Source organism: Semicossyphus pulcher, unplaced genomic scaffold (assembly GCF_022749685.1).
Source record: "Semicossyphus pulcher isolate SPU_LCO1_2020_fin unplaced genomic scaffold, fSemPul1.0.p SCAF_21, whole genome shotgun sequence".
Lineage (NCBI taxonomy): Eukaryota > Metazoa > Chordata > Actinopteri > Labriformes > Labridae > Semicossyphus > Semicossyphus pulcher.
In genome coordinates this window covers 76,161-100,285 of record NW_027211695.1, presented here as the reverse complement: position 1 = coordinate 100,285, position 24,125 = coordinate 76,161, and the positions used below count along the sequence as shown (strand labels likewise).

General features: G+C 39.1%; 2 protein-coding genes across 2 annotated transcripts; both read left to right on the top strand.

Annotated features, from left to right (window-relative positions):
* The first annotated feature begins 5,913 nt into the window (after window positions 1-5,913).
* On the top strand, window positions 5,914-10,797 carry trmt10a (tRNA methyltransferase 10A). Its single transcript, XM_069672458.1, has 7 exons — window positions 5,914-6,285; window positions 7,230-7,398; window positions 7,479-7,550; window positions 7,627-7,701; window positions 8,050-8,199; window positions 8,288-8,393; window positions 9,542-10,797. The coding sequence occupies exons 1-7, from the start codon at window positions 6,098-6,100 to the stop codon at window positions 9,709-9,711; spliced, it is 930 nt and encodes a 309-aa protein (XP_069528559.1). The 5' UTR covers window positions 5,914-6,097; the 3' UTR covers window positions 9,712-10,797.
* Window positions 10,798-11,748: 951 nt separating this feature from the next.
* Window positions 11,749-23,183, top strand: spata6l (spermatogenesis associated 6-like). Its single transcript, XM_069672811.1, has 13 exons — window positions 11,749-11,812; window positions 12,495-12,632; window positions 12,916-12,964; window positions 13,656-13,697; window positions 13,772-13,896; window positions 14,006-14,098; window positions 15,595-15,810; window positions 17,286-17,385; window positions 17,607-17,653; window positions 19,033-19,145; window positions 19,410-19,491; window positions 21,101-21,188; window positions 23,111-23,183. The coding sequence occupies exons 1-12, from the start codon at window positions 11,765-11,767 to the stop codon at window positions 21,164-21,166; spliced, it is 1,119 nt and encodes a 372-aa protein (XP_069528912.1). The 5' UTR covers window positions 11,749-11,764; the 3' UTR covers window positions 21,167-21,188; window positions 23,111-23,183.
* Window positions 23,184-24,125: the final 942 nt, after the last annotated feature.

Sequence of the window (24,125 nt, the reverse complement as noted above, 5' to 3'; positions counted from 1 at the left end):
ATATGTTTATTTTAAAAGCTGGAGGTGACGGATCGGGGCTTTTGTAAGGACTCCTTTATATCCTGTTTTCACCTTCTGTAACTTGTAAAAGATGTGTATAAATTGTGTTTTTTGTTTTTTTTTATCATAACATTGTAAAAGTTTGGTCTCTATTTAATTGTCTTTGCCGGCACAGTCATCAATCTTACTGATTAGGGTGTAATGCTGGAAATTCTTTACTTTTAACAGGTCAGATTTTTGTTATTTGGCTTTACAACAGAATTGTACAATATTTATAGAATGAACATATTTAGCCAAATATTTTAAGCAAGTTGCAAGTAATATAATTTTTACCAAGTGGATTTTATGCAGTGTCACTTCTTCATTAATTTTATTTTAGAACATGAGACTGAGATCCAGTTTATTAATCGATCATACTAAAATAAGGCTGACCAGTTTGTGATGTGTTCTCACTAAATTATGAACAATTATTAATTTTCCACGTAGCACTTAGGTTGAAAGAGCAGTGCAACAGGAGGCGGTGGAAAATAATGTGTTAAAATTACATACCGGCACAACAGAAACAATGCCAATGGAAAGTGTATTGGGTGAATAGAAAATAGAAAAGGTTGCAGTTTGATAATCCTCCCCAAAACTGTTAATTTTGGTTAAGAAATATGATTTGGGTTTGGGTAAAAACAAGTATTTACCACAGTAAAGTTACACACGTATGTTACTTTAGATAATGTTATTTTCGGCTACATTACTTATGTATTTTGACACCAACACTACTTAGTTAGGTTTAAGAAAAGATTGTTGATTGGGTTAATTTTAAAAAGGTATGTCTGGTTACGTAAGTAAGTATGTTAGTTACTTTATGTTTACTATGTACCTTACATTACATAAAATTACATAGATGATGAAAAACTATAACGGTATGCTTAGCAAAAGACTGTGGTTGGGTTATGTTAAAAACGTATGTAAGTAAAATTCAGTATTTCAGTAGTTTATTATGTACTTTACATTACATCAAGTTGTGTAGCTGACGGAAAACTACTTGGTTAAATTTAGGCACCAACACTAGTTGGTAAAGTTGAGAAAAAACGTATTATATTAAAAACTTGCGTCGTAAAGTAACCTCTAACACGCCGACTACTGATAACATTTAAACTGTTTTATTTTACCCCTGGTGACCTGTCTGTTCTTTTTCATGGTACATCTGTGTTTCACTAAAACAAAAATCACATAAATAAAGTATAAAAACAAAACAAAAAAGAACTTGCGTCATAAAGGTAGATAACAAGTCATGCTATTACATTAACTACTTGGTTATGTTTACAAAAAAATATAATGTTTCCCTTAAAATAAATACTGTCTATACTGACGTAAGTATTCTTCTATTTAATGTTCGTATTTTTAGTATGTTACTTTAACTACGTTACATTCTTGGTTAGGTTTTCAAAAGAAGGTAATTGTTGGGGCTAAATTACACATGCGAGTTACGTTATATGCGTTCCATTACGTAGGTTATAAAAAAGGTAAATGGACTGTACTTATATAGCGCTTTTCTAGTCTTTGCGACCACTCAAAGCTGCTTTTACACTACATATCACATTCACCCATTTACACACTGATGGCAGAGGCTGCTACGTAAAGTGCCCAACTGTCAATCAGATATCACATTCATACCCGTTGGCTATGCCACCTGGAGCAATTTGGGGTTCAGTGTCTTGCCCAAGGACACTTCGACATGTAGCCTGAGGGAGCTGGGGATCGAGCCTCCGACCTTCCGATTGAAAGACGACTGACTCTACCACTGAGCCACAGCCGCCCCACTGGTCTGGTTATATTTCGAAAAGATTTCGACAAAACAATATGTGACAAAGAACTGTATGTTTAGGCACTAAATTACTTAGGTTAGGTTTGGAAAAGGATTGTGGTTTGGGTTAAATAAGTACTGATGTAAGTGTGCATGTGTGTTACGTTTGATTGCAAATTAACTTTACTTTACGTTAGCTAGGTTATGCACTTTGTTATGTTGGGTTCCAAAAATACTTGGTTAGTTAGAAAAAAGTGGTGGTTTTGATTTTAATGTACTTGTGTCTGTGACGTCATCTAAGTACATTATTTTGACGTAACGTACAGGATATAAGTTATTTTATGTTATGTTCGTGAAGAAAAGCAAATCAACGTTGACTTTCCATTGGTATTGTTTTTTCTGGTGTGGGCACGTAATATTAACAGTATGTGACACGAGATGTGTCGTGGTCCTTCCCCATATTTCTGAGAGCACAGTGTAGCTACAGGATGCTATTTGGCAAGCAGAGCAAAGAGGGACCTCCATGATGACTCAATAGTTTGACCTAAACATTGATATAATTTTTAGGCCTGTTTGACGTGTTTTCTCTTTTTAAGTCACTTTGTTTTTATACTTAAAATACTTCACAGACTGTGGATCTGCTGGCCAGGCCGTCCTTCGTCCTAGATTTTGAATCAACTTTTGGAAATATGTTACTCTGCTCTGTTTTGATGCAAAGAAAGTCCAGACTAACCCAACATCATGCATTATTTTTTATAATATGTTTTAGTATTAATGAAAACCACTCTTGTGTAAATATATTGGTGTTTTGTTTTATTAAGAAATGTTTACGTTGAAATGTATTTTTTTCACATGGATTTAAAGGCTGTGATGGCATTTAAGTTTGAATTAGGACAGTTTTGCCACTGGTTTTTTTCATGGGTTCAGGTCTTTTGAATTGTTATTTATTCAAACAAATCCTACTTTGCCTTGGTTTGTGGTCGTTTTGTAGTATTTAAGTGTGCATGGAGAATAGTTTTTTTTATTTTCTACCTGTGCAAAGAAAAGAAAGAAAAGTACAGCTTGTAATTTAAGTAAAATATTTTCTGTATAATGTAAATTATTTTTCCACAGGTCTCGAGGTAAGACCTGATGTTCTGGTGTGTCACTAAGTTCTTCTGTAAGGACTTCTGTAAGCCTTGCACAAGGACACTCAAACAGGGTTTAAGGCCAGACCACCCTGCTGCTTTGAAACTGTGAACAGGACAGAGCGTGATCGAATGAAGGTAAAAGAAAGTAGATTGAAGAGAAACGGTGAGGACGTTTTTGACTTTTGGAATGAAGGAACTTTATATGGAGTGAAATGTGGAGGCACAGCAGGAAAACGAGCGTTTAGATAGAGAGTAAAGAAACAAAGGACATTTTGAAAAATAAAAGCTTTCTTTTAAACTTTGAGGTGTTTTGCAGATTTACAGTCAAGGCTCAAAATTCTGTCATGAATAATGCAGTGACCTTTCATCAGGTGTTCATGAATAATGTGTTTGTGCATTGTGAAAATGTATTAAACAGAAAACCCTTTTGCAGACCTCTCTTTTGTGTTTTTCACAGGTAGTGTGAATGACTTAAATGATTAACCTCCTTAGCTAATCTAAGCTAACCATGTTTTGACTGCATTTCCATGCTTAACACACAAGCACAAGGTCTCTGAAATTAAGCAAATATGACTGTTTCCTAAAATATTTAAGTGTTCCTTTAGACGAGACACTTATTAGCTGGTCAGGAGAATGAGGGAACACTTTCTGGATGATTACAATCATTCAGCGACATCAGGTGGCAGTTGAACACCTCTCAAAAAGTCATGTTCATGGTTTGCATCCTCTAGGAATCCAATTCAGCACTAATAGTTTACCCGTGTGTTTGCAAGGCTGGAAACTGGCTTAGCACTGTTGTTGCTGGAATGTGTGCTAGATAAGCAACCAGTGTGAAAGGGTTCTCTGCTGGCTGTGGGTCCGTATAGAAACTGGGTTAGGAGGGGGGTGTTGGTTGATGAATGCAGGATCATGTTGCAGAGCTCTAACTGTATACATACAGAGGCTTATAATCCCAGCATGCCTGCAACGCATACCAATACATCCAGAGCGATAACACTCAAACACATAAGGCTTTAGCTATTTTGCTATGCACTCTGTGTAATGTGCACTGTCAACAGATCAGCATCAGAACTGTAGTTATAGGGCATATACCATAACTGTCTGAGTGAGAAGATGTTTTAGGACAGTTGGATTTATACCTAGGAATCTTATATCTCGGAATCGTCGGCATGATTTTGTTGGGAGAATCTCAAGAATGTGACGTTTACTTTTGCGCTTTTGTCCCTTGTCTTTCTGAAGCCGCAAAAAAGCAGCAGCAGTTTATAACATTAGCTAACGTATGGTAAATGTTGTCTGCTCACAACAACAAAACAAAATCTAACACAAGAGTTTTATCTAGATAAACAGTTCTTGCTAAATGTGAATATGACCAACATTGGAAGAAAAACTAGGCTTAACATCAGCAGAGTATTTGATTCCTGTGGGATCTCTGTATCGTTTTGTAACTAACGGTAGCTTGTTTGCTGACAAATTGCTAGCTAGCTAAAGTAACAAAATACTGTCCTGATTAGAAAACATCAGCTAATTAAACCAGCTTACCACAAATGATTTGGCTGGTAAATTGACTACATACAACCTACTCTAGAATCGTGCATCACAGCTAACCACATTCACATGCTGTCGGGATAGTGAGAAGAAAATGCGCTGGGAAAATTCCCTCAAAAGCTCCCCCAAGTCGGAACAACAAGGGGTAAAGTCTAAGAAATGTTGGTACCTGACTTGCGAGTTATAAAACTGAACATCAAATTACGCGAAAACATTGCAGATGAAAGAAAATGTTGGCTTTATGGTCAAAATGTTTTCATCAATTCAGTTACCATTTGCTAAACATGGTGTAAGGTTGTAACACAGAGGGACCTAGTTTAGTTCTTGACAATAAAATTAACACATCTTTTCATTGCTTCCATGTTGTTTCCACGTTACGACACAGAAGTCGAAAATTTTCCAACTCCGGAACTCTGAGCATCCGAGGAGCATGTGAATGCAGGCATAGCTTACTTGCTAGCTAACGTTATCACTAGCAAAATACTATCTGATGAGATGTTCATGTGCTAGCGTTCCAAGTTAAATCAAAATCTAATATTAACTGCAGTCAGCATCCTGTTGTGAATGAGCATCCTGGGCATTGGGAAAACAGCGATGTGACTTGAGCAGTACTTGTTTGAGCAGCATCACGTCAGTTATACACCTTTGCTTTGTACCGTTACTGCAACATCATTAATTGTGAGTGCTTGTTTTAGGGGGGCTTAAGGGAGTCTGTGGTTGTTGTCACAGGGTTACATGGCCTCTAACCAGTGAGCCATTTCACATCTGCAGAAAATGCAAATTCATTTAAACCACCTTCTGGCATCTTCACGTTGCCTTCAGGGGCTCCTCATTTTCAGACAATCCTGAATTTGTAGCGTTTTTTCCTCCATTCAATGGCGTCTCATACAGTATATAACAACGTTTATTTATACAACAGGTATGACTGGAATAGGTTTTAATTTGGATAACAACTGACTTTAAATATTTAACCTGTTTAAAATGAAACACTACAGTTGACATATTTCTTTTCAATTTTGTTATAATGTCGAGTAATAACATTTTGAGGGCCTTTTCCCAGTGTGTATTACAGCGATGGTTCTCAAACTTTTTAATGTAATAGAGCCTAAATATTGACACAAATTCCCCCAATATGAATCTATTTTCTTTCAGGTTCCTCATCTAAAAGTTTTTTTTTTGCTTTTACAGAAAGTAAATGAGATTCAAATCTGTAATAAATTAAGTCATTGTGTTTTTTATTTATTGAATTAGAGTAATATTACATTGCTAGGGACCTTTTAAACCTCCTCACTGACCCTTGGATCTGCATTCGTTAGACTGCTCGATTGTGTATGAATGCATCTGGCGCGGTCAAATGACGTCATAAATGCGCCGGCAAAATATACATGTGGAACTGTTGCTCAGTTAAACCGCTTGTTTTCTTTCCCGCTGTTTGTTTGTTTAACAGGCTATAGTTGGATATTAGAGAGCTGTAAAAAAGTTCGTTCTTTGTTCAATTTAAAATCAAAGAACTCTGATTGGCTTTTAAATGCAGCTAGTTAGCTTCCTGCACAGAGCAGCCAACAAGCTAACACCTGCAGCTAGTTAACGCAGCAGCATTAACAAGCATCCCAGCTCTGTACAGATGGCTGATGACAGCGTGAAAAGTGAAGCTGCAGCCCCGCAGGAGGGTGAAAACGGAGATAATAAGAACAGTCAGAAGTCCGTGAGCAGTAACGGAGAGGCTGCAGCTGGAAACCAAACTCTGTCCAAAAGACAGAGAAAAAAACTTGTGAAGCAGCAGAAATGGGAAGAGGAGAGAGAGCTACGAAAGTGAGTAAGCTTATTCTTACTCTTGGTGCACACATATGCTATAAGCTGTTCTTTTAACTGCGTATGAAAGTAGCATTGTCAGTGATGGCTCCCATCCATGCCAAACTCCATTCAAACATTTGTCAATTTAAGGCTGTATTACTAAAGTCGCTTTCCTTCTATAACTAAAATTACATAAACTTGAAATCAAAATGCTATAAAGTATGTAAAGGGATGGCCTTTAGATTTGTATTGCTTGGGCCTATCACATACATATCAGTATCTATTCTACATTATGTTTTCTCAGATGTGCCTGTAAGCAGAAAACAATGCGTAGGATGCTTAATAAATGGTGTCAATACATAGGTTTTCCTGAAGAGTGCACTCTGATTCCATAGTATCACAGCTGAGCTGAAGCAGGTCCACACTAGAATTGGTTAACATTGCATAATAATGTTAAGTGTTATTAAATAACATTATTTGTTAAAGAAAGAAGCCCACTAAGAATGTTTGCATCATCGTTTTGATGTAAAATCAGGACCCATTTAATGCAAAAAGGGTTTATTTTACTTCAAGATTATAAATTCACTATTAATTTGTGCCTTAACAAAAATCTGTAAACGTTTCTCTGCTAAAGTTGGTCAGTTTGGAAGGTTGCATTTAATTTATTTATTAATTATTATTATTATTAATTATTATTATTATTAATTTATGAGTAATTTAACCTTTTGTAAGCAAATAAACATTCCTGCTGCCTCTTTCTCTAGTACAAAACATAGAGCATGGACTGTCACAGGTGCATGTTGGTCCTACACATGTGCGTCAACAAATCCCATGAAACAACCAATATGAACATTATATACATTCAATTAACAAGCATGACATACTCCAGGAATCGTCACAACAGCTGTTAGAGATATATAGACTAACTTTTAGGAGTATCCGTGCTGTGTCTTGTGCTGCAGACAGAAACGAAAGGAGAGGAAGCAGCAGCGTCGGGAGCAGAGGCAGAATCACCCGGAGGAGGAGCGAGGAGAAGCTCAGAGTGTCAGGAAACGCCCACGCAGAGAGGTAACGCCCAGCTCACTGAGGCTGGTGGTGGACTGCAGCTTCGACGACCTCATGCTGATCAAGGTCATATGCCCACCATGTGTACATTTAGATATGAACTGAGGCACCGACTCTCCTGACTTAAAATGTCGTTGTGTGTTCAGGATGTCCGGAAGCTTCACAAGCAGATCCAGCGATGCTATGCAGAGAACAGACGAGCCTTACACCCAGTGCAGGTAAATGACTACCGACCATTATGAAACAACCCAGAGGATCCTGTCTGATGTATAACGACTGCTCTCACTTCTCCAGTTCTATCTGACCAGCATGGGCGGACAGCTGAAGGAGAGCATGGATGAGAAAGACAAAGGATGGGTGAACTGGAAGGTAAGCATGACCAAGAACGAAGAGGGGTTTTTTTTCCTTCTTTGCAGTCTGGCTTCAGTCTGGGACCTGTCATTTCAAGCAGATTGTGCAGCGGAGATTTTGCAGAAAATTATCTCAAAAGTGTCTCAAGGTTTGCACAAGATGTTTCTTGATTGTGCACGCTGCTTGTTAATGTGTACGGCACTGTAAAGAGTTAAAAGTTATTGCAGGAAATAAGTCAGGGTAGATGAACAGTTAAAAACAGCACTTTTACCCAGGAGACTGGTTCAGTTCCTGTGGGAAAACAAACAAGTTTATAGTTTAGTACGCTATGTCTAAGTATGCAGTGTTGGATAACTGTGTGTGCAGGACATCAACATTAAAACGGAGCACTACAGAGACCTTGTGGCGAAGGAGGAGCTGGTGTACCTGACCTCAGACTCTCCCAACGTGCTGGAGGAGCTGGACCAAAACAAGGCCTACGTCATCGGAGGTCTGGTGGACCACAACCACCATAAGGTCTGTCTGCCTGCACAGCTGGAATACACTGCTCGATGTCATTACTGTATGCTATTTTTTTATGCTCCATCTGGGTTTTATTTTTCAGGGGATCACATTTGAAAGGGCGAAAGAGCTGGGGATCGATCACGCCCAGCTTCCACTCAGCAGTTTTGTTAAGATGAACAGTCGGAAGGTTCTGGCAGTCAATCATGGTATGAACTTGAATCAGACATGCATATGAGAATGATAAGTGTTTTTAGTAGTTACACAAGTGGATTTAGTATGTGCTGTCTTTATATTTGTGGTGAAATTGCTCTAATAGAAGCTTAGCAACCATAGCCAGGTGCGGCAGGTCTTAAGTTGTGTTCAAACCAAAAACGAGGAGGATATATCGTGTCCCATGACAGCATACAGAGTCAATGCAAACATTTGAAGAGATGCATATCTGAGCTGGTCAATGCATGATACAAAAATGTGTGAAGTCACAGTTCAGATTCTCCTAAAGCCCTGAGGTTGCATCAGAACTTTGGGCAAATTTGACCCATCATCCGATTTCCCTGCAAGCGTGGAGTCATGTACGTCACCAAACTCACTTCTTTGATGTCTAAAATATTGATCCCCTGAGATCTGCAATGTTGTATAAACATCAGAGGGCATCTTTTACTGTATTACTTACTAAGAGTCACAGCAGCTGAAATAAAGAGTAGAGCAGCTTAAATGTAATGAATAATATGTAGATTCTCCTTTGCACATATAGATGGCATTGAATGTGCACATGCAGCGCAATGAGCAGGTAATGGCCATTGACTTTAGTGTCATTCAGTTTTTATCTTATTTGGCATCTTGTCATGAAAATCAACAGGAAGTGATGTCAGTGAAGACAAATGGCTAGCTAAGCCAACAGATGGCAACAGGAGGCGGACGCGCCGCGAAGCGCTGCCCACTCCCCCCGGCGCCCATGTTAACCAATTGGTCTGTTTGCAGACAGAGTGCCTGGGCGCGAAGCTCCGCAGCATGTAAAGCAACATTTTCTAGACCCCCTAGTTCTGGCTGGTTTTCTCTATCCATGCAATGTTCTCACCTTTTTTACCCGTTACCTGTTTGCATCCCTGCTTTTCTGTAGTTTTATGAGACACGCAGAATAACAATCTGAGCCTGTCAGTGATAAAATTAAATAAAAACTTTTAGTCAACAAACTTTGATCTGGTGCAGCCATTACAGCCTGTTTCATGGCAGCCGCTTAAGCATCTCCTGGAACAATTTTTAATCATGTTAGACCACAATATATATAAAAAATAGCACCCAGGTTTAAAATACCAGAATTTCCCTTATTAAAAGTGTGCATTTGTTCATCCTGCAGTGTTTGAGATCATCCTGGCATACCTGGAGAAGGGCAGCTGGCAGGAGGCCTTCTTCACCGTCCTGCCTCAGAGGAAAGGAGCGGTGGCTGTCGACCAGGACGGAGCAGGTATTCAGGAAAAAGAGGAGGAAGACTCAGACTCGGACTCTGACACACCAGAGAAGAAATGACGAATGAGCCAAAACAAGTTCAAGAGGACATGTTCAAAGTTTAGATTTATCGATGCTGAGGCTCGAAAGAGAGATGTTTCTGTTTATTTCTTTTTTAAGAAGAACTGATATTTATTGAAAGTTTTATTTTGTGCCTCCTGTAATGGATTGTAGTTTAAATACAAATTTTCTGTTGCTTCAAGTTTTGGCAGGAAATGCAGCTGATGTTAGACTGAATGAAGTCATTTAAACTTGAATCTCTTTTTTCAGCTTGAAGCCAAGGCAGTCAGAGTTGTGCCAAATGTCTCTGGAATTTCTGGAATATTAACGGTTTAAAGTTGTTGTCACAATATATAAAGTCTGCAGAGATGTTGGGGTAAAATCAAAGTTTTTGCATATTGATCTTTGGTAAATAATGTCATCCGAAGTGAACATTTAAAGGGAAACTACAGATTATAACTCATACTTTGATTTTAGTAGACAATCAGTTCGAAGCTGCATCTTAAAAAAGAAAGTATAACCACAGGATAACATTGAAATTATAGAACAAATAGCAGAAATATCAGTAGAAACTGCAGTTACTAAGACTTTCCAAAAAGTGTGTTTTATTAATGTGTGATGTCAGCAAGAGCCTGACTTGTAAATTTAGAGGCAGCAGATATATAAAGTTAAATTAATCTTTCGTTTTGCTACCTTGAACATATATTGTAGATAAATGGACGTGTTCTGAAGTGGACAAATCCATCAAAAATTGCGCCAAATATAGGATAAAGCCGAGGCCAAAGCGGAATATGATCTACACTGAACAAATATATAAACGCAACACTTTTGTTTTTGCTCCCATTTTTCATGAGCTGAACTCAAAGATCGAAGACTTTTTCTATGAACACAAGAGCGGTGTTATGGAGAAGCTGAAAGAACGTGAAAGATGGCCTCAAAAGGTAAAAAGAAAAATTTCACATCAGCAGAAATAGAAACAATTGTAACGAAAGTGTTACATTTCAATATGAACATTTTCATATGGTCTACTCTATTGTAAACTTAATAAACTAACTCAACTGCTATAATTGAAGATTTTAATTATATGACAATAAAATATGAGGATGACACGGCATTTACGTTTGGTCCATACATTAGTAAATTCAATTATTGCTGTCTATAAGTTTTTAATATAGTATGCATTTAGTTAAAAGGGTGTGTGTTAACATTTCCTAGGACATTTCTTTCATCATTTGTGCGTACGCATGGTCTGAGGGAGTTCTAAATTCGTTCGCAGAGTACGAAGATACTTGGGTAAGAACAAATTGATGAATCTCAGATTTGTGCGTCAAACGTGCGTACGCACTGTTCGTAAATGAGGCCCATTGTCTTGAAAGATAATAGTAGCCTAACTTAATTAGAGGCCATATGACTCATGGTGGAGCTCAAGGTAAAATGTAATTTTTGTAATTACTAAAAACATCTATAAATAGGCATTACAACGTTTATTTGGGGCCCCATGGCAGATGAATCAGGCTCTGTCTACAAATTCAGCACCTCTTTCACAAATAGGGCAACAATGAATTCAAGTGCACTTAAATTAATTTTATTCAAATTCTGGAAATATATGCTTATTTGACATTATTGTTGGAAAAATGGCTGAATCCCCTTCACCAGTTCATTCTAACAAAGGCAGTGGACTAAATTTAAGGCGTATAAGATTTTATGACGAGATTGGCAATGGTGAATTTATAAGGTAAGTGAGTGAACAAACAAAAGTATTTAAGAACGTAATTGCTGTAGTACGTCAACACTGCCGCCATATTGGGACGGGTTAGTCTGGCTGGTACACCGGGGAGCTGTCGTTTTATCGATAAAAAGCACTAAAAACGTTTGCATTTGTTAACCAACTTTGAAGTTTGATCGATCTTCACTGAGTTGGAAAACCCACTAGCTGCTCAAGCAACCAAACCCGGAAGTTGTAGTAACCATGGTGACGGGTAAAGAGACACTGAACCGAGGAAGAGTAACGTAACGCTTTACTCAGAATATTTAGCTAGCTTCTCTGTATTTTTACCTTAGGTTGAACATTTCAATGTCCCGAAAAGCGCTCAAAGTGGTTGTTGAATTAAAGTTCAGAGCGGTAAGATTTGTCTATTTTATTCAATCATTCTTAAACTTCCCTACTAATGCAGACGAGGCTCTCTTGGGAGAGCATGACACACCAAACGCCAGTAGACATTATTATAATTTCAACGCCTTCTTACCTAGCAGTAAAGATAAATGTTTGTCAGAAAAGTTGCATAATAATGTTCTATGAAACGTCACGGGGTACAATTCGGCATGTAAATAATGCAGTGCATTTAAATTGAAGTAGTTAACAGCTAGCTAAAATTTGACTTGTACACACCGTATACCTGTCATTACAGCTGCATATGTTAGCCCATGCATGAGGCGTTTATTAGCTTACTGTAGCTATGATGTGTAGCCATTGTAGCATTCTGTTAAGGTTTTTACATTTTACACCATTCACTCAAAAAAAGTATACTATATAATAATACCCAGTATTTATACAACAAAGAATTAACACTAATGCAACTGCAGGCAGTTAAATATAATAACTTGTAATAAATATATGAATAAAGTGAAAAACGGAAGCAGAGTTGACTCATCCAGAAGGGGGGGAAATGGCCTTAAAGCTTAAATGGTTAAATTATTAAATTATTAAGAACTGTTGACCTGTCGACCTCCACTAGCATGAGAAATGGTTATGTCCCTGTACAAATTTAGCTTTTAACTAAAAATATGCTCTTTTTTGTTCTCAGGTTTCCTGTCCTGGAGTTCATCTACCGGCCAAGGATGATATCTACCTCAGCATGTGCTTCATGGGACAGTACCGTCAGTCTGAATGTCTCCCTGCCGTCTTTCCTCTGCTGTTTCATGAGAAGATGACGTTTGAAAAGGCAGGTCTTTATAGGATACATATTGGAGAAAGATGAAGACAGGTTTGAGTAATCTGAATGTGAAGAATAGATGAAATGTAGTACAAGAAGTTATGAATTATTTAGATGTAGTTTTTGTCAAACTCCAAAAGTAATTGGAGAAATGCCTGTATTAAATGATATAAAAATAAACTTGATAGGACTGCACAGTCAACTGGCCTATTTATATAAAGTACATTCATTTATTTTAAAAAATAAAGGAACCCAAGTAGAAAAAGAATAAGATTCTCTTATTTCTGTTCAGATTTTCAGACATGCAGTCGATCCGGGAGACATCGCTGTGATGCTTGGGTGTAAGTTGTATTTTGCATACAGTAGCTCTGCTGTGCATCGCAGCGAATGTACTAGTTTTTACTTCTTTCTCACACTGGATCCAATGTTTTTCTATTTCTTTTCTATATTTTCTTGTATATTTTTTTCTCAGAGGAATCTTCATAAATTGTTTTCTCAAGTATTATGTATAATAATAAAAAAAAATACATTGAAAAGTTAGTGCACAGATATGTTCTCATACAGTGAGCTATCATAACATTAAAAAAAGAACTACAAATCTGTGTCAAATCCCGTTGATTACAAACAGAAAAACACAAATTATTCAGCCTCATCAGGTTAAGAGTAAACTCACAACAAATTTCTGTTTCCTGTAAAGTTTAAATGCATAAAGCACTTCAATCAGTGCCTTCATTTTGTGTTATAAAGTGACCATTTCAAACTCTAGTGTTGGTGGGGATGGTGCAGTTTGTTTTGTTCTGACTTTGCTTTGGACTAGGGCTAAAACTAACAACTATGTCCATTGTCAATTAATCCGTACACTATCTTCTTGATAGATATATAACAAATTATATCAGTGTAATCATATTATACCTATATTAGGAGGTCCGGACTGTTAATCTGTGTCATAAAGCACATAACAGGAAAGAGCAGTTCAACTGTTGCTGATCCTCGTCTGTGGGTCTTTCTAAACTCGATGTTTTTTCTCTTCAGATGAGACGGTCAGAGTTGAACTGGTGCAGCTGATTCCTCCAGGTAAAGATATAACATTTATATATTAATACTTCTATGCTCCACTTATGTGAATAAAACCATGTTTGTGTTTTCAGCGGGCGACACTCTGGCCTGCTTTGAGGAAGATGCTCGACGTTTCTTATTCCCGGAGCCCAAACTGGTTCCCTCCTTCTCTGGAGTGGATCGAGAGGTTCTGATGGCCCGAGCAGCTTACTTCCCAGTAAGTCCAACCTCTGTAAATTAACTCAAAGCACACCTGTTCCCTGTTTTCATAGAGCTTTGCAGATTTATCTCATTAAGGTACAAAATCCTCCTCTCCTTTCTTTCAGGGTATCGCTCCCAGGTTGGAGTTTTCCAGCAAAACAACCATCATCGAGTGCTCGGCAGATGCACAGATCAACATTTACCCCAATCAACTCCTGGTAAACATTATATCATATGCCTTAACATGTACAGTATATATATATAGTATAAGATGTAATGGGTTTTATGAATTCAAAGTGTGGCCTTTCTTTTTGCAAAATTAATATGAACTATATTTATGCAGCATTTGTATTATAATACACAAGGTAAACACTTCAAAGATCAAAGTCCAAATTGTTCCAAAGTTGCATTTTGCCTCCACTTTGGTTTGTGTCCACACGGCAGCTTTTACCAGCGGACCAAAAGTTTTGTTGCACGGGGAAACTGCTCTCTGATTGGTCAGAATTTCCGCGTGGGAAAACTCCCTGATATAAACAAAGCAAGAGAGCACACTTATCAATCACACTCAACATGATCGAGGACTTTAATGTTTTATTGTCGTTTTTTTACTTTTAACCGACATTGTTCCACAGTTCAGTTCTCCTTTAGTTTCTCACTGAACACTTTTAACGCCTCCGTGTTTTCGACAAGCATTTGTGAAATTGTTTGGTCAGCAGATATTTCTATTTCCTCATCGCTCTCCCCACGTCTGTCCTCTGCTCATCTCGCTGAAACCCGTCTCTTATAGCTAACCCTAACCCTTATATTCAATCGGACTAAACAAGGCTGCTGTGAACCCGCCCTAAGATGATGATCAGCTGTTAAGCCCCGCCCTAAGGTGGTCCTATGGGGCTAACAACTATCCACAATCTTACCCAAAAGTAACCGAGTGAAACACCTTTAAACACTCAAACACATGTGATTTATATATAAATATATATAAACTGAAGACCAACAAAACACAACAAGACAAAATCCCTGTCTGAGAGGCAGAATCCATGCAGTCAGTGGGATGCCATTATTCTGTTTTTTCAGGTGCACGTCGTCGAGCAATCACCTGGGAAGAGACAACAGAAGGGGAAAAGGGACAAACAGTGCAGGACACATATGCAGCTGTAACATCAGCCACAAAGGAAGTTTAGCTTTTATAAAATTCTTAATTTAATCCCAAAATTTAAAACTGGTTGATGTGAGGACAGATTTTATGACAGACTTTTTTATGCCCAGTTAAAGTCTGAGAGCTGAATTTTAAATGCATGATACTTGTTTCTAACTTCAATAGATGCTTTGAAAACCTTCCAATTTATTCTGGCGATGATTTTTAGCATCAGAAAACACGATTGAGTACAAATACCTCTGAAACTGTGCAAAAAGGCCTTCTGTACTACTGTGAGTTAAAAGGTTTCGACAGTCATTTATAAATAATTCAAGCTAATGTTACTCAAAAAGCTTCTGCAGAAACCAGGCTTTAAAATGGTAATGGACGTAATAAAACTTTTTTTATTCTGTTCTGTTTTAAGTGTGCACAATGCAGAAAGGATGATTCGACAATTTACCCAGACCTGCATCTAAAAATGTAAATTTGGATCAAATGGACTACAGTATGCCTTTAGCAGAAGGTTTGACAAGGGCAGATAAAAGCCTCCTCTGTTATCAGTGTGTGTTTTCTTTCCAGAGGCCTGTGATAAAGAGGAACAGGAAGTCCTCCAGCAGACCCAGGACCTCCTCTCCTCTGAGGAGACGAGCTGTCAGGACGCTCAGGGAGAGAAGCAGCAGCGCCAAGTCACCGTCACACATCCCCAGATCCCAGTCCCTGTCCCCTCTGAGAACTGGGAACACCCAGAGTCCAGCCTGGCTCAGCCTGGACTCTGCCACCTGCAGCTCCAGGCCTGTAAGCAAAAAAACTTTATTTCCATGTTCAGCCAGCAGGTGGCAGAGAAGAGTTGAGTCAGATGTGGAGACATCCACGCAGCAGTTATCTCACTGAATAGCTCATCTTCAGAGTTACCTAATCCTTCACCTGGGGGAGCATTTGAGGGTCAGTCATCATAAAGCCACAGAATGAGTTAAGTAAGTAAATGCTTCACTTTGACATAATCTGGGGGCAAGAGGTGGATACTTTAAAGATGAGTAAACGCATAACAAACACAGGAAACAGACATAAAAAGTGTCCATTGTGTTACTTTCACACTTCTCCACCATCCTGCTCATCTGTCTCCAGAGTGTGTTCAGCAGAGATCGGCTGGTGGAGCCTCAGTATTGACGTCCCGCCCCTTCCTCTACCCGACACACACCTTCACCTTGTGTCCTTGCTGTGTTGGAGCCCTCAGGTGGGCTCAGTCTGCAGCAGAACAGCTTCTTGTGTCGGTCTGAAGCAGATATTCACGCTGATGGAAAGTTCAATGACTGTAGTGTTAGTATTAGTTACGTCTCCTCTCGCCGTTCCTCCTCTGCTCTGCCCCCTGGGAACAGAAAGCTGCAGGAGCCCCATTTGTCCACAGAGCTGTCAATCATGAGACCACGCCCCCTTTTTATAGCGTCAAATAACTAATTAAAAGTGTCAGAAAAATGAACACTTGGACGTAAATCAGCAGAAAAATGTATTTGACGTGTATTTTGATTTTATAGTTTGACTCATGTCCCATCTGTTAACATGGAGGAGGCGGGCTTTATGAGCTATACTGCAGCCAGTCAGTAGGGGGCGACAGAGAGGGGTTGGCTTCTCTTTATGGAGCGGTCATGTCGGCCATCTTTTTCTATGCTCACGTTTCAAGATTCATGCATTTTGTGCTTCTTTTGCGTCTGATGGAGATGAGCCTTTCTGCTTTCAAGATCACGGTCAGGACTGTCCGGGTGGATTCAGTGATTGAAGGACAGTTGATCAATAATGGGCACTCCTTGATCTGATGTTTTTATCTTAAATCAGTTACTACAGTTGTCAGGATACCACCTATGCTCTCTGATAAATATTAAGAGGAATGCAGGGAAAGGATCTTTTGTTTCTATTGGTAACAGGTCGATAACAAAACTGGTTTCTCAAGATAACGATATTAACTCAAGCCAGGTGTCTACTTTATCACTCTAACAGTTACACTAATCAGGTGTAAATATAAACAATTGTATATGTGTTTCAAAAGTTTATTTGACGTTTTGAAACATTTCATCACATTTTGTCCCTGAAATCCTCCCTGAATCCGTCTCCTGCTACTACCAGGATAATTAAGATTCTTTAAGGTTAATTATTATCATACAGCACTCACTGACACACTCCCATTTCAGGAAACATCTTATAATTACTGCACAAGTTGTTTCCTTATCACATTAAAAGCTACAGTCTGCCTCACGTGTCATTATTGTCCTGTGTAGACCTTGGCTTCATGCCCTGGAGCCAGTCGGTCTGCCTCGCCCCACCGCTCTACAGTGTTTACCAGCTCCTCCTCACCTTTGACCAGGTCTTCATCCACAGGTAGAACTTGCTTCTTAACCTGGTTTACAGTCTCAAACAGCTTGTACCTTTGATTGTTATCACTAAAGTGCTCTGATTTGACCTGACCTGGTTGTTTTTATGATGATAACCTTGTTACAGCCACCTGCTGTTCGTTAACCTACATACCGTCAGGTGTTTATCACCAAAGAATTATGAATCAGGTCTTACTTTAAATGTTTTCCTCTCTTCTCTTTTTTTAGTGACACATTCTCCAAGTGGGAGAAGAAAATCTGTTTCCAATGGTTTGGTACGTACAGTTTATATAGCCTCTCGAACCGGAAGTTATATGCTAGATATAGATATAGCATGCTCTATCTACCTACCTATCTATCTATCTATCTATCTATCTATCTGACACTTTTGGAAATATGTGATCTTTCTTTCCGAGAGAAAAAAAACAACAAAAAATGTAAACTCAAAATTAAATCTCTCTTAATGACCGTGCATTGGCACATCTCTGTTTGTGTAAATTCAAACAGGAACGACATGTTTAACCGCATCTTAATTTTAGTTTCGTACAGAAAGTTACATGCTTACATATAATAATCCCCGTCCTCATAGCGGCTCCAGACCGCCTCTACACACGTGACAAAGTGTGACGTCATTTTTCTGCCGATATTTTCTGCTGAAAAAAGAACGCTTTAATGCTCCGTGATTCCCTTAAAAAAAAGAATGTTACAAACAAATAAATATGGCATTTAGTACATAACCAAAGTACTTTTCTTATGTTGCCTAGTGAATGTGCACATTTTAAAAAGCACTGTGTTATTTCTGCATCTGCCAGTGGGCCACTACAACAAGAGGAGGCATGATATCAATTCCACTACAGCGGAGACTGGATGTTTTCTGCAATAAGGTGGAAAAAAACGTGCCGAATATATTGATATCGAAATCGGCAAAACGGGTTGGAAAATATCGGCATATCAGATATCGGCAAAAAAAACAATATCGTGCATCCCTTATAATAATAATGACAGAATATTATTTACAGACAAATGCATGTCAGTCACACAAAGGTGGAGTTGTTGTAATGATCAGTGTAAACTCAGAGCGTGACAGCCCTGATAATACTGCGCCACAGTTCCCACCAGCTCTCTGCAGATGGTAATATTTCCACTCTAACCGCGTGGAGCTGTTAGCGCTGGCGTTTGTGAATGTGACGCTTTTTGCAGCGAGGCTCATTTTAAAAGAAAGGGGCCAAATTTGCCCTGAATGTCTGCGTAATGATTTAAACACAGACCGCACCGGAGCACAGAGACGCTGTTTGCTCTGCTGTTTAGGGTCCATTCAACCCTCTGCGTGTGCTTAGAGAATTAGGAGTCTTGATGTGTCATTTGCACAGGTTTAGAGGACGCAAAAGCCACGCAATCCTTTAGTGAATTAGGCCCTTAATGTTTTTTGACAGAATCATGTGCATGAAGGTCTAAATGTGAATTGAAATAAGTTAAGAAACATTCAAAAATGTAACCTGAACTCTTTAATCATGTGTCTGAATCTAGTGCTAATGTACATTGGAAAAAAAAGACAGACTGAACCTTTAATTTGAGAGTGAAATTATTCAACTGCAGACTTGCAGATGCATTAATGGAAAGGTTATCTGATTCTCCTCTCTGCTTCCGTCGGCAGGTTGGAGAGCCATCAGAAGACGACTCCAGCTCTTCAGAAACAAGTGACCACCACAGAGCTCCTGACCCTTCAGGACTGTGGAGGTCTTACAGGGAACAGGCCAGGCACAGCAGGTCTTTTCTAACAGTGCACCTCACTGAAGATGGAGAGAATATCATAAGAAACACATCAAAATAGTAACATTTATCAAATGTTTTCTCAATAACTTTACATATTTTAAAAAGGCTTCGAGGCTTTTTGAAGATGTTTTTTCCACTTTTGATTGGGTACTCTCACCTTTAACAAATATTTATGCTAAGCTAGGCTAAACACATCATGGTATGATGTGCTAAAAATGTCAGCCTAAAATCCCTGACATTTGTTTTGGTGACATTCAGGTCTCACAGAGACTGGGAAGAGGTCCAAGAGCGAATTCGAGGACTCCTCACGACACCGAAAGCTGTACGCCGACTCGTCTATGTAAGTAAAACATGACATTTGACCCTTTGTCAGAAACCTGTTATGTTTTTTATGAATATGTCATATCATATTTCAGTTAGAAGCCTCCTTTTCTTTGATCTTTTATCCTCCGACGTTCCCCAACTTCCCCATCCTAACATGTCTCTTATAAAGTAAATAAATTTCAATCAGAAGAGACTTCAATTATTTATTTACAAGTTTAAAAAGATGAAATGTGAAAAGTCTTTGGGGATTAGACCCCATCATGATGTCCTCATGTACTTGAAGGGGTAGAGAGGCCGAGAGCAGGATAGAATACCCCCTGATGGAGTCTAGACACTGGTGGTGGTGATGATGGTGAATAGAGGATGCAGGATGAGCTGAGAGCTGAGATTGGAGGTGACTGGGGTGGAGGAGGGTCGCTATAATTGACTGAAACGACAAACAGACTGCGGAAGAGAGGAGAAGTTTGACAGCAGCAGGATGATTGGTTGACAGATGTTGAGGCTAACTCTGGATGGTTAATAACTTAAATAGTAAGGCCCATAATCAGCTGATCACCAGACAGGAAGAACAGAGAGGTGACAAGAACCAAGTAAAGGACCCAGGCGCCCGACTCAAAAGTACAACCAAAAAGACTCTTTATTCGAGGAAAAATAAACAAGACAAAGTATTAACTGAAAATCACAGTATAGTACTGCCATAAAAAGCAAAAGTAACAAAACAAAATCACTGCAAGGCTGGAAAAATCGGTAAAGGAAGATTAACTAGAACTCTCAAAGATAAACTGGTCTACAAAAAATCCTAAACAAAAGAACAAATAAATTATAAAGAATAAATAACATAGCAACCTGACTGACCTTTGGAAACACCTAACATGACAAGACGAACAGGCACAGGACAAAGGGAGACACAGACTATATATACACACACCAGGTAATGGGACACAGGTGGAAACAATGAGGGTGGGGACGACAATCACAAAGGCGGGAAACGCATCAGGGCAGGAAGTGAAGTTTTCTGTAACGAGAGGAGAGATATTACTACAAAATAAAACAGGACGGGAAACACAAAAGACAGGACTGAACTAAAAGGTGTGAACTTAACATAAATGATGAGACATGACAAGAGGGGAGAGAGAGAGAGAGAGAGAGAGAGAGAACATGACATGAATGAATGATGCTAATGATGAATGATGCACTTATGCTAAGCTACATGTCTATTTCCACCACTCTCATTAGATAGTACAACAAAATCATGTCATGCTCATTTAGCAGAATCTCTTTCATGTTGCTTTATTGATCGCTGTTTAGGAAAGTTAACTCTTTTCACATGTACCTTTCAGAGGTAAAGAGCAAAATCCATCCTATTTTTAATGAGCTTTTATTTTGAAAAATGCAAGGAACTGTTCAGTTACTGTGATTCAGATTATAAGGAACTGTAATTGATTTGTCAATAAAAACTGTATTTGTCTAAAATTTAATGGGCAGTTGCCTGGGCATCCAGTCTGTCCTTTGAGGTGTGCTGTAGAAGGCAGACCTGACCCTGGGAGTGTAGCACAAGGTACAGAGGGTCACAGGTTAATGATGCAACAATGTAAGGGCATGTGGCTGCTGTTTTTGTGTTTTAGGGGGCCACACACTCTGAGGTAGACGAGGTTTTAACCAGGAGGTCCATCTCTCCAGGTCCACCATGATGACCAGCCAGGCTCTGGAAAGGTTAGGTGGATAAGTTCTATGAAACTGCAACTTCCCTGTTTGTTGCATGTCTGTTTCTAATTCATTTTCACTGCTTCTCCCTCCTATTAATATTAATAATAATAATAACAAGTTTATTTGGTACAGCACCTTTCACAGAGCAAAGTCCTAAACAGAACAACACAACACCAACAACACATTACAATAATAGTAATAACAATCATGAATAAAATTGAACAGAGAAAGACAACAAATAACAGGAGATGATCAAAGGCCAATTTAAAAAGGTGCTTTTTAAAAACATCCGTAGAAACTGCATAGGTGTGTTCCAAAGTGTTGGAGCTACAACTTTGAAAGCACGATCACCTTTAGTTTTCAGTTGGACACGAGGGATGACAAGTAGACCCTGGTCCGACCTGAGGGATCTGCAGGGGTTGTAGGGATGGAGCAGGTCTGAGATGTACACAGGTGCCTGATCATGCAGGGCTTTATAGATTAAAACAAGGACCTTAAAATGAACTCTGAATATAACTGGGAGCCAATGTAATGAAAATAAGATTGGTGTAATGTGACTTGACCTGCTGGACCTGGTCAGCAGCCTTGCGGCAGCGCTCTGGCCTTTTCTTAGACAGTCGAGGGAGGACTTACTGAGGCAGGTGAAAAGGGAATTGCAATTGTCGAGCCGGGAAGAAACACTGTATGGAGAAGTTGTGGCATTCTTGGTCTGTAAAAATGCTGTCAATAGATTATGTTTGGATGGAGATGCCTCCATAATGGTTCATTGTCCTTTACAAAACAATGCAGACCTTGGATTTTTTGAAAATGTGGGTTTTCATGAAATTTATATGGTTAAAAAAATTCCCACAGAGGGCAGCAATACGATTTTAAAGCAAACTCACAACTTATAGTCAGTGATGTTGCTAGCTACGCATCCTGCGTCTCTGAAGGGATGCAGTAAACTCACTATCCATGCGTCCTCATCTCTCCCATACAGAACGATACATTCTGAACGACAAACTTGTGTTAAAATCACAGTAATCAGCAAAAGAAACCTGGCTGTCTGAGCGCAGCTGTTTCAACCCTCTGCTCACCTAATCACTGCAGACACCCCGTGTGCAGTCTCGCCACACGCTTGTTGAGCCGCTACAACAACCCGCCAGTCACAACGGATTTCATTTCAACATTGTTTTCTACTAAACTCTTCAGATTTGAATTTTTATTCTTTAATTTCAGATACACTTTGAACATATGTGAATATATCTGTTAATTATAAACAACATACCAACATCAAACACAAGATTAACAATACAGCTTCTCAAGAAACAAGACACCAAGACTTTTCAAGTGATTTCACTGCGGCAGATACATCTCAAAAGTCATGAGAGACACACAGATAATGTTGATCATAAAACATGGATATTGTATAAACTGAGGAACTAGTGATCTTCTATGAAGTGAGGATTTTCAACAGCCAATAGGAGCGCTTTCTCCAGCTTCAGGAAGCAGCAAACCCAGTAGATAGTAAACATGGAAAACATAGAGGGGACTCAGGGGAAGGCTGCTGTGTCTTCCCTGAATGTGACACCTGAGTTGGACGCTTGCCTCCTGGTAGCACAGCAGAGCAGTGGTTATCTCTTGTAAACTAGTGAACAGGAAGATATGCTTCACACAAATGCAGCTTCTTCTGTCTTTGCTCCATTGTTTATTTTGCTTTTTGTAAATTTACATCAGGAGCATGGTGGGAAATAATCCCTACAGGAATCTAGTTGTAGTCTTGTAAATAGTGTCTTTGCAAAATCTCCAATAACTGAAATGTCCTTAGATGTGAGAGAATGTCAGACATTAGTCTCTTAAAAGTCATCTCATGCGTGGTAGCCTTAAGTCACTCATAACCCGTGATGATATGCGTGATGTCTGATATCTGTCTCTTTCCTCTCCTTTAGGGAAAGAGACCCTCACCTTGCCATACCAAGTCTTCAGATGTCAAGTCTCTCCTGATGTGTGTGTGAAAGAGAGAGAGGAATTTCACTGCAGTGGTTTGATAAATGTCCACACACCCAGTGTTAATGACAAAATAATGTGTTTCATGTTAAATAAACCGTTTAGGATTCAAACTCACGTCTGCATCTTAGTTTGAACACATCCAGTGGTATGAGTTTGACGCCATAAGTCCGTATCGCGTTAATCTATCAAGCTGACATTGTGGAGTCCTCGGGTAAATCAACTGAAGGCCATTAAAAGCTAATTGTGTCCATGGCGATGCAGCTCTGTGTGAACTGCTGCCATATATCAGAGAAATAGCTGCTCACTACTGCGGCTCTGTCAGGAACATTGTGATCTATGGCGGACGTGCTGCTGAAACAGAATGCTATTTTGGTGTAATACTCAGTCAGAAACTTTGGGCCTTTTAGTGACAGTGAGTCATTTTATTGGTTCGCTTGGTTGAATTTAAGAAAAGTCTCTAAATAATGCTATAAATTAGAAGGAGCTGCTGTCTCCAATTACAGTGAGCGTGTCAGGAGGATGTGGGGTTTTTCCATCGGCTGGGGTCGATGCGGTTTAGCCATGCCAAGCCAAGCTGTGATGATCTGTTTTTCCTACTACTTTACAACAGGGGGTCGCTGTGCCAGGGCATCTACACTAAGGAGAAATGTGTGTCTTCTTAAACTTCTTCTTCTTCTTAGACTCTGTTGTGCACAAAAAGAGATGGAAGTATTTGTTTGAAGAATACAAATAGGAGCTAATGTCTCACTAATCCTGTAAAATTAGCCAAAAATCTAAGGCATTCCCAAAGTAAATTTCTTGTTCTTGGTCCATTTGGAGTGTATGCATTGAGTTGATCCTATTGAATGGTAAAATTATTTTCTTAAACAGTCAGAAATAGGTTAAGTATACCGGCATCGAGTGATAGAAGTTTGAACACAAAGCAGGAAAAAAGGGACGACTGGGTCAGAGCAT

Excerpts from the sequence above, each read along its gene's own strand:
- trmt10a (XM_069672458.1), top strand. The coding sequence starts at position 6,098 with ATGGCTGATGACAGCGTGAAAAGTGAAGCTGCAGCCCCGCAGGAGGGT. Across the intron at positions 7,551-7,626 it reads GAGCCTTACACCCAGTGCAG|TTCTATCTGACCAGCATGGG; the intron begins GTAAATGACTAC and ends TCACTTCTCCAG. Across the intron at positions 7,702-8,049 it reads AAGGATGGGTGAACTGGAAG|GACATCAACATTAAAACGGA; the intron begins GTAAGCATGACC and ends CTGTGTGTGCAG.
- spata6l (XM_069672811.1), top strand. The coding sequence starts at position 11,765 with ATGTCCCGAAAAGCGCTCAAAGTGGTTGTTGAATTAAAGTTCAGAGCG. Across the intron at positions 12,633-12,915 it reads AGAAGATGACGTTTGAAAAG|ATTTTCAGACATGCAGTCGA; the intron begins GCAGGTCTTTAT and ends ATTTCTGTTCAG. Across the intron at positions 15,811-17,285 it reads CCACCTGCAGCTCCAGGCCT|ACCTTGGCTTCATGCCCTGG; the intron begins GTAAGCAAAAAA and ends TGTCCTGTGTAG.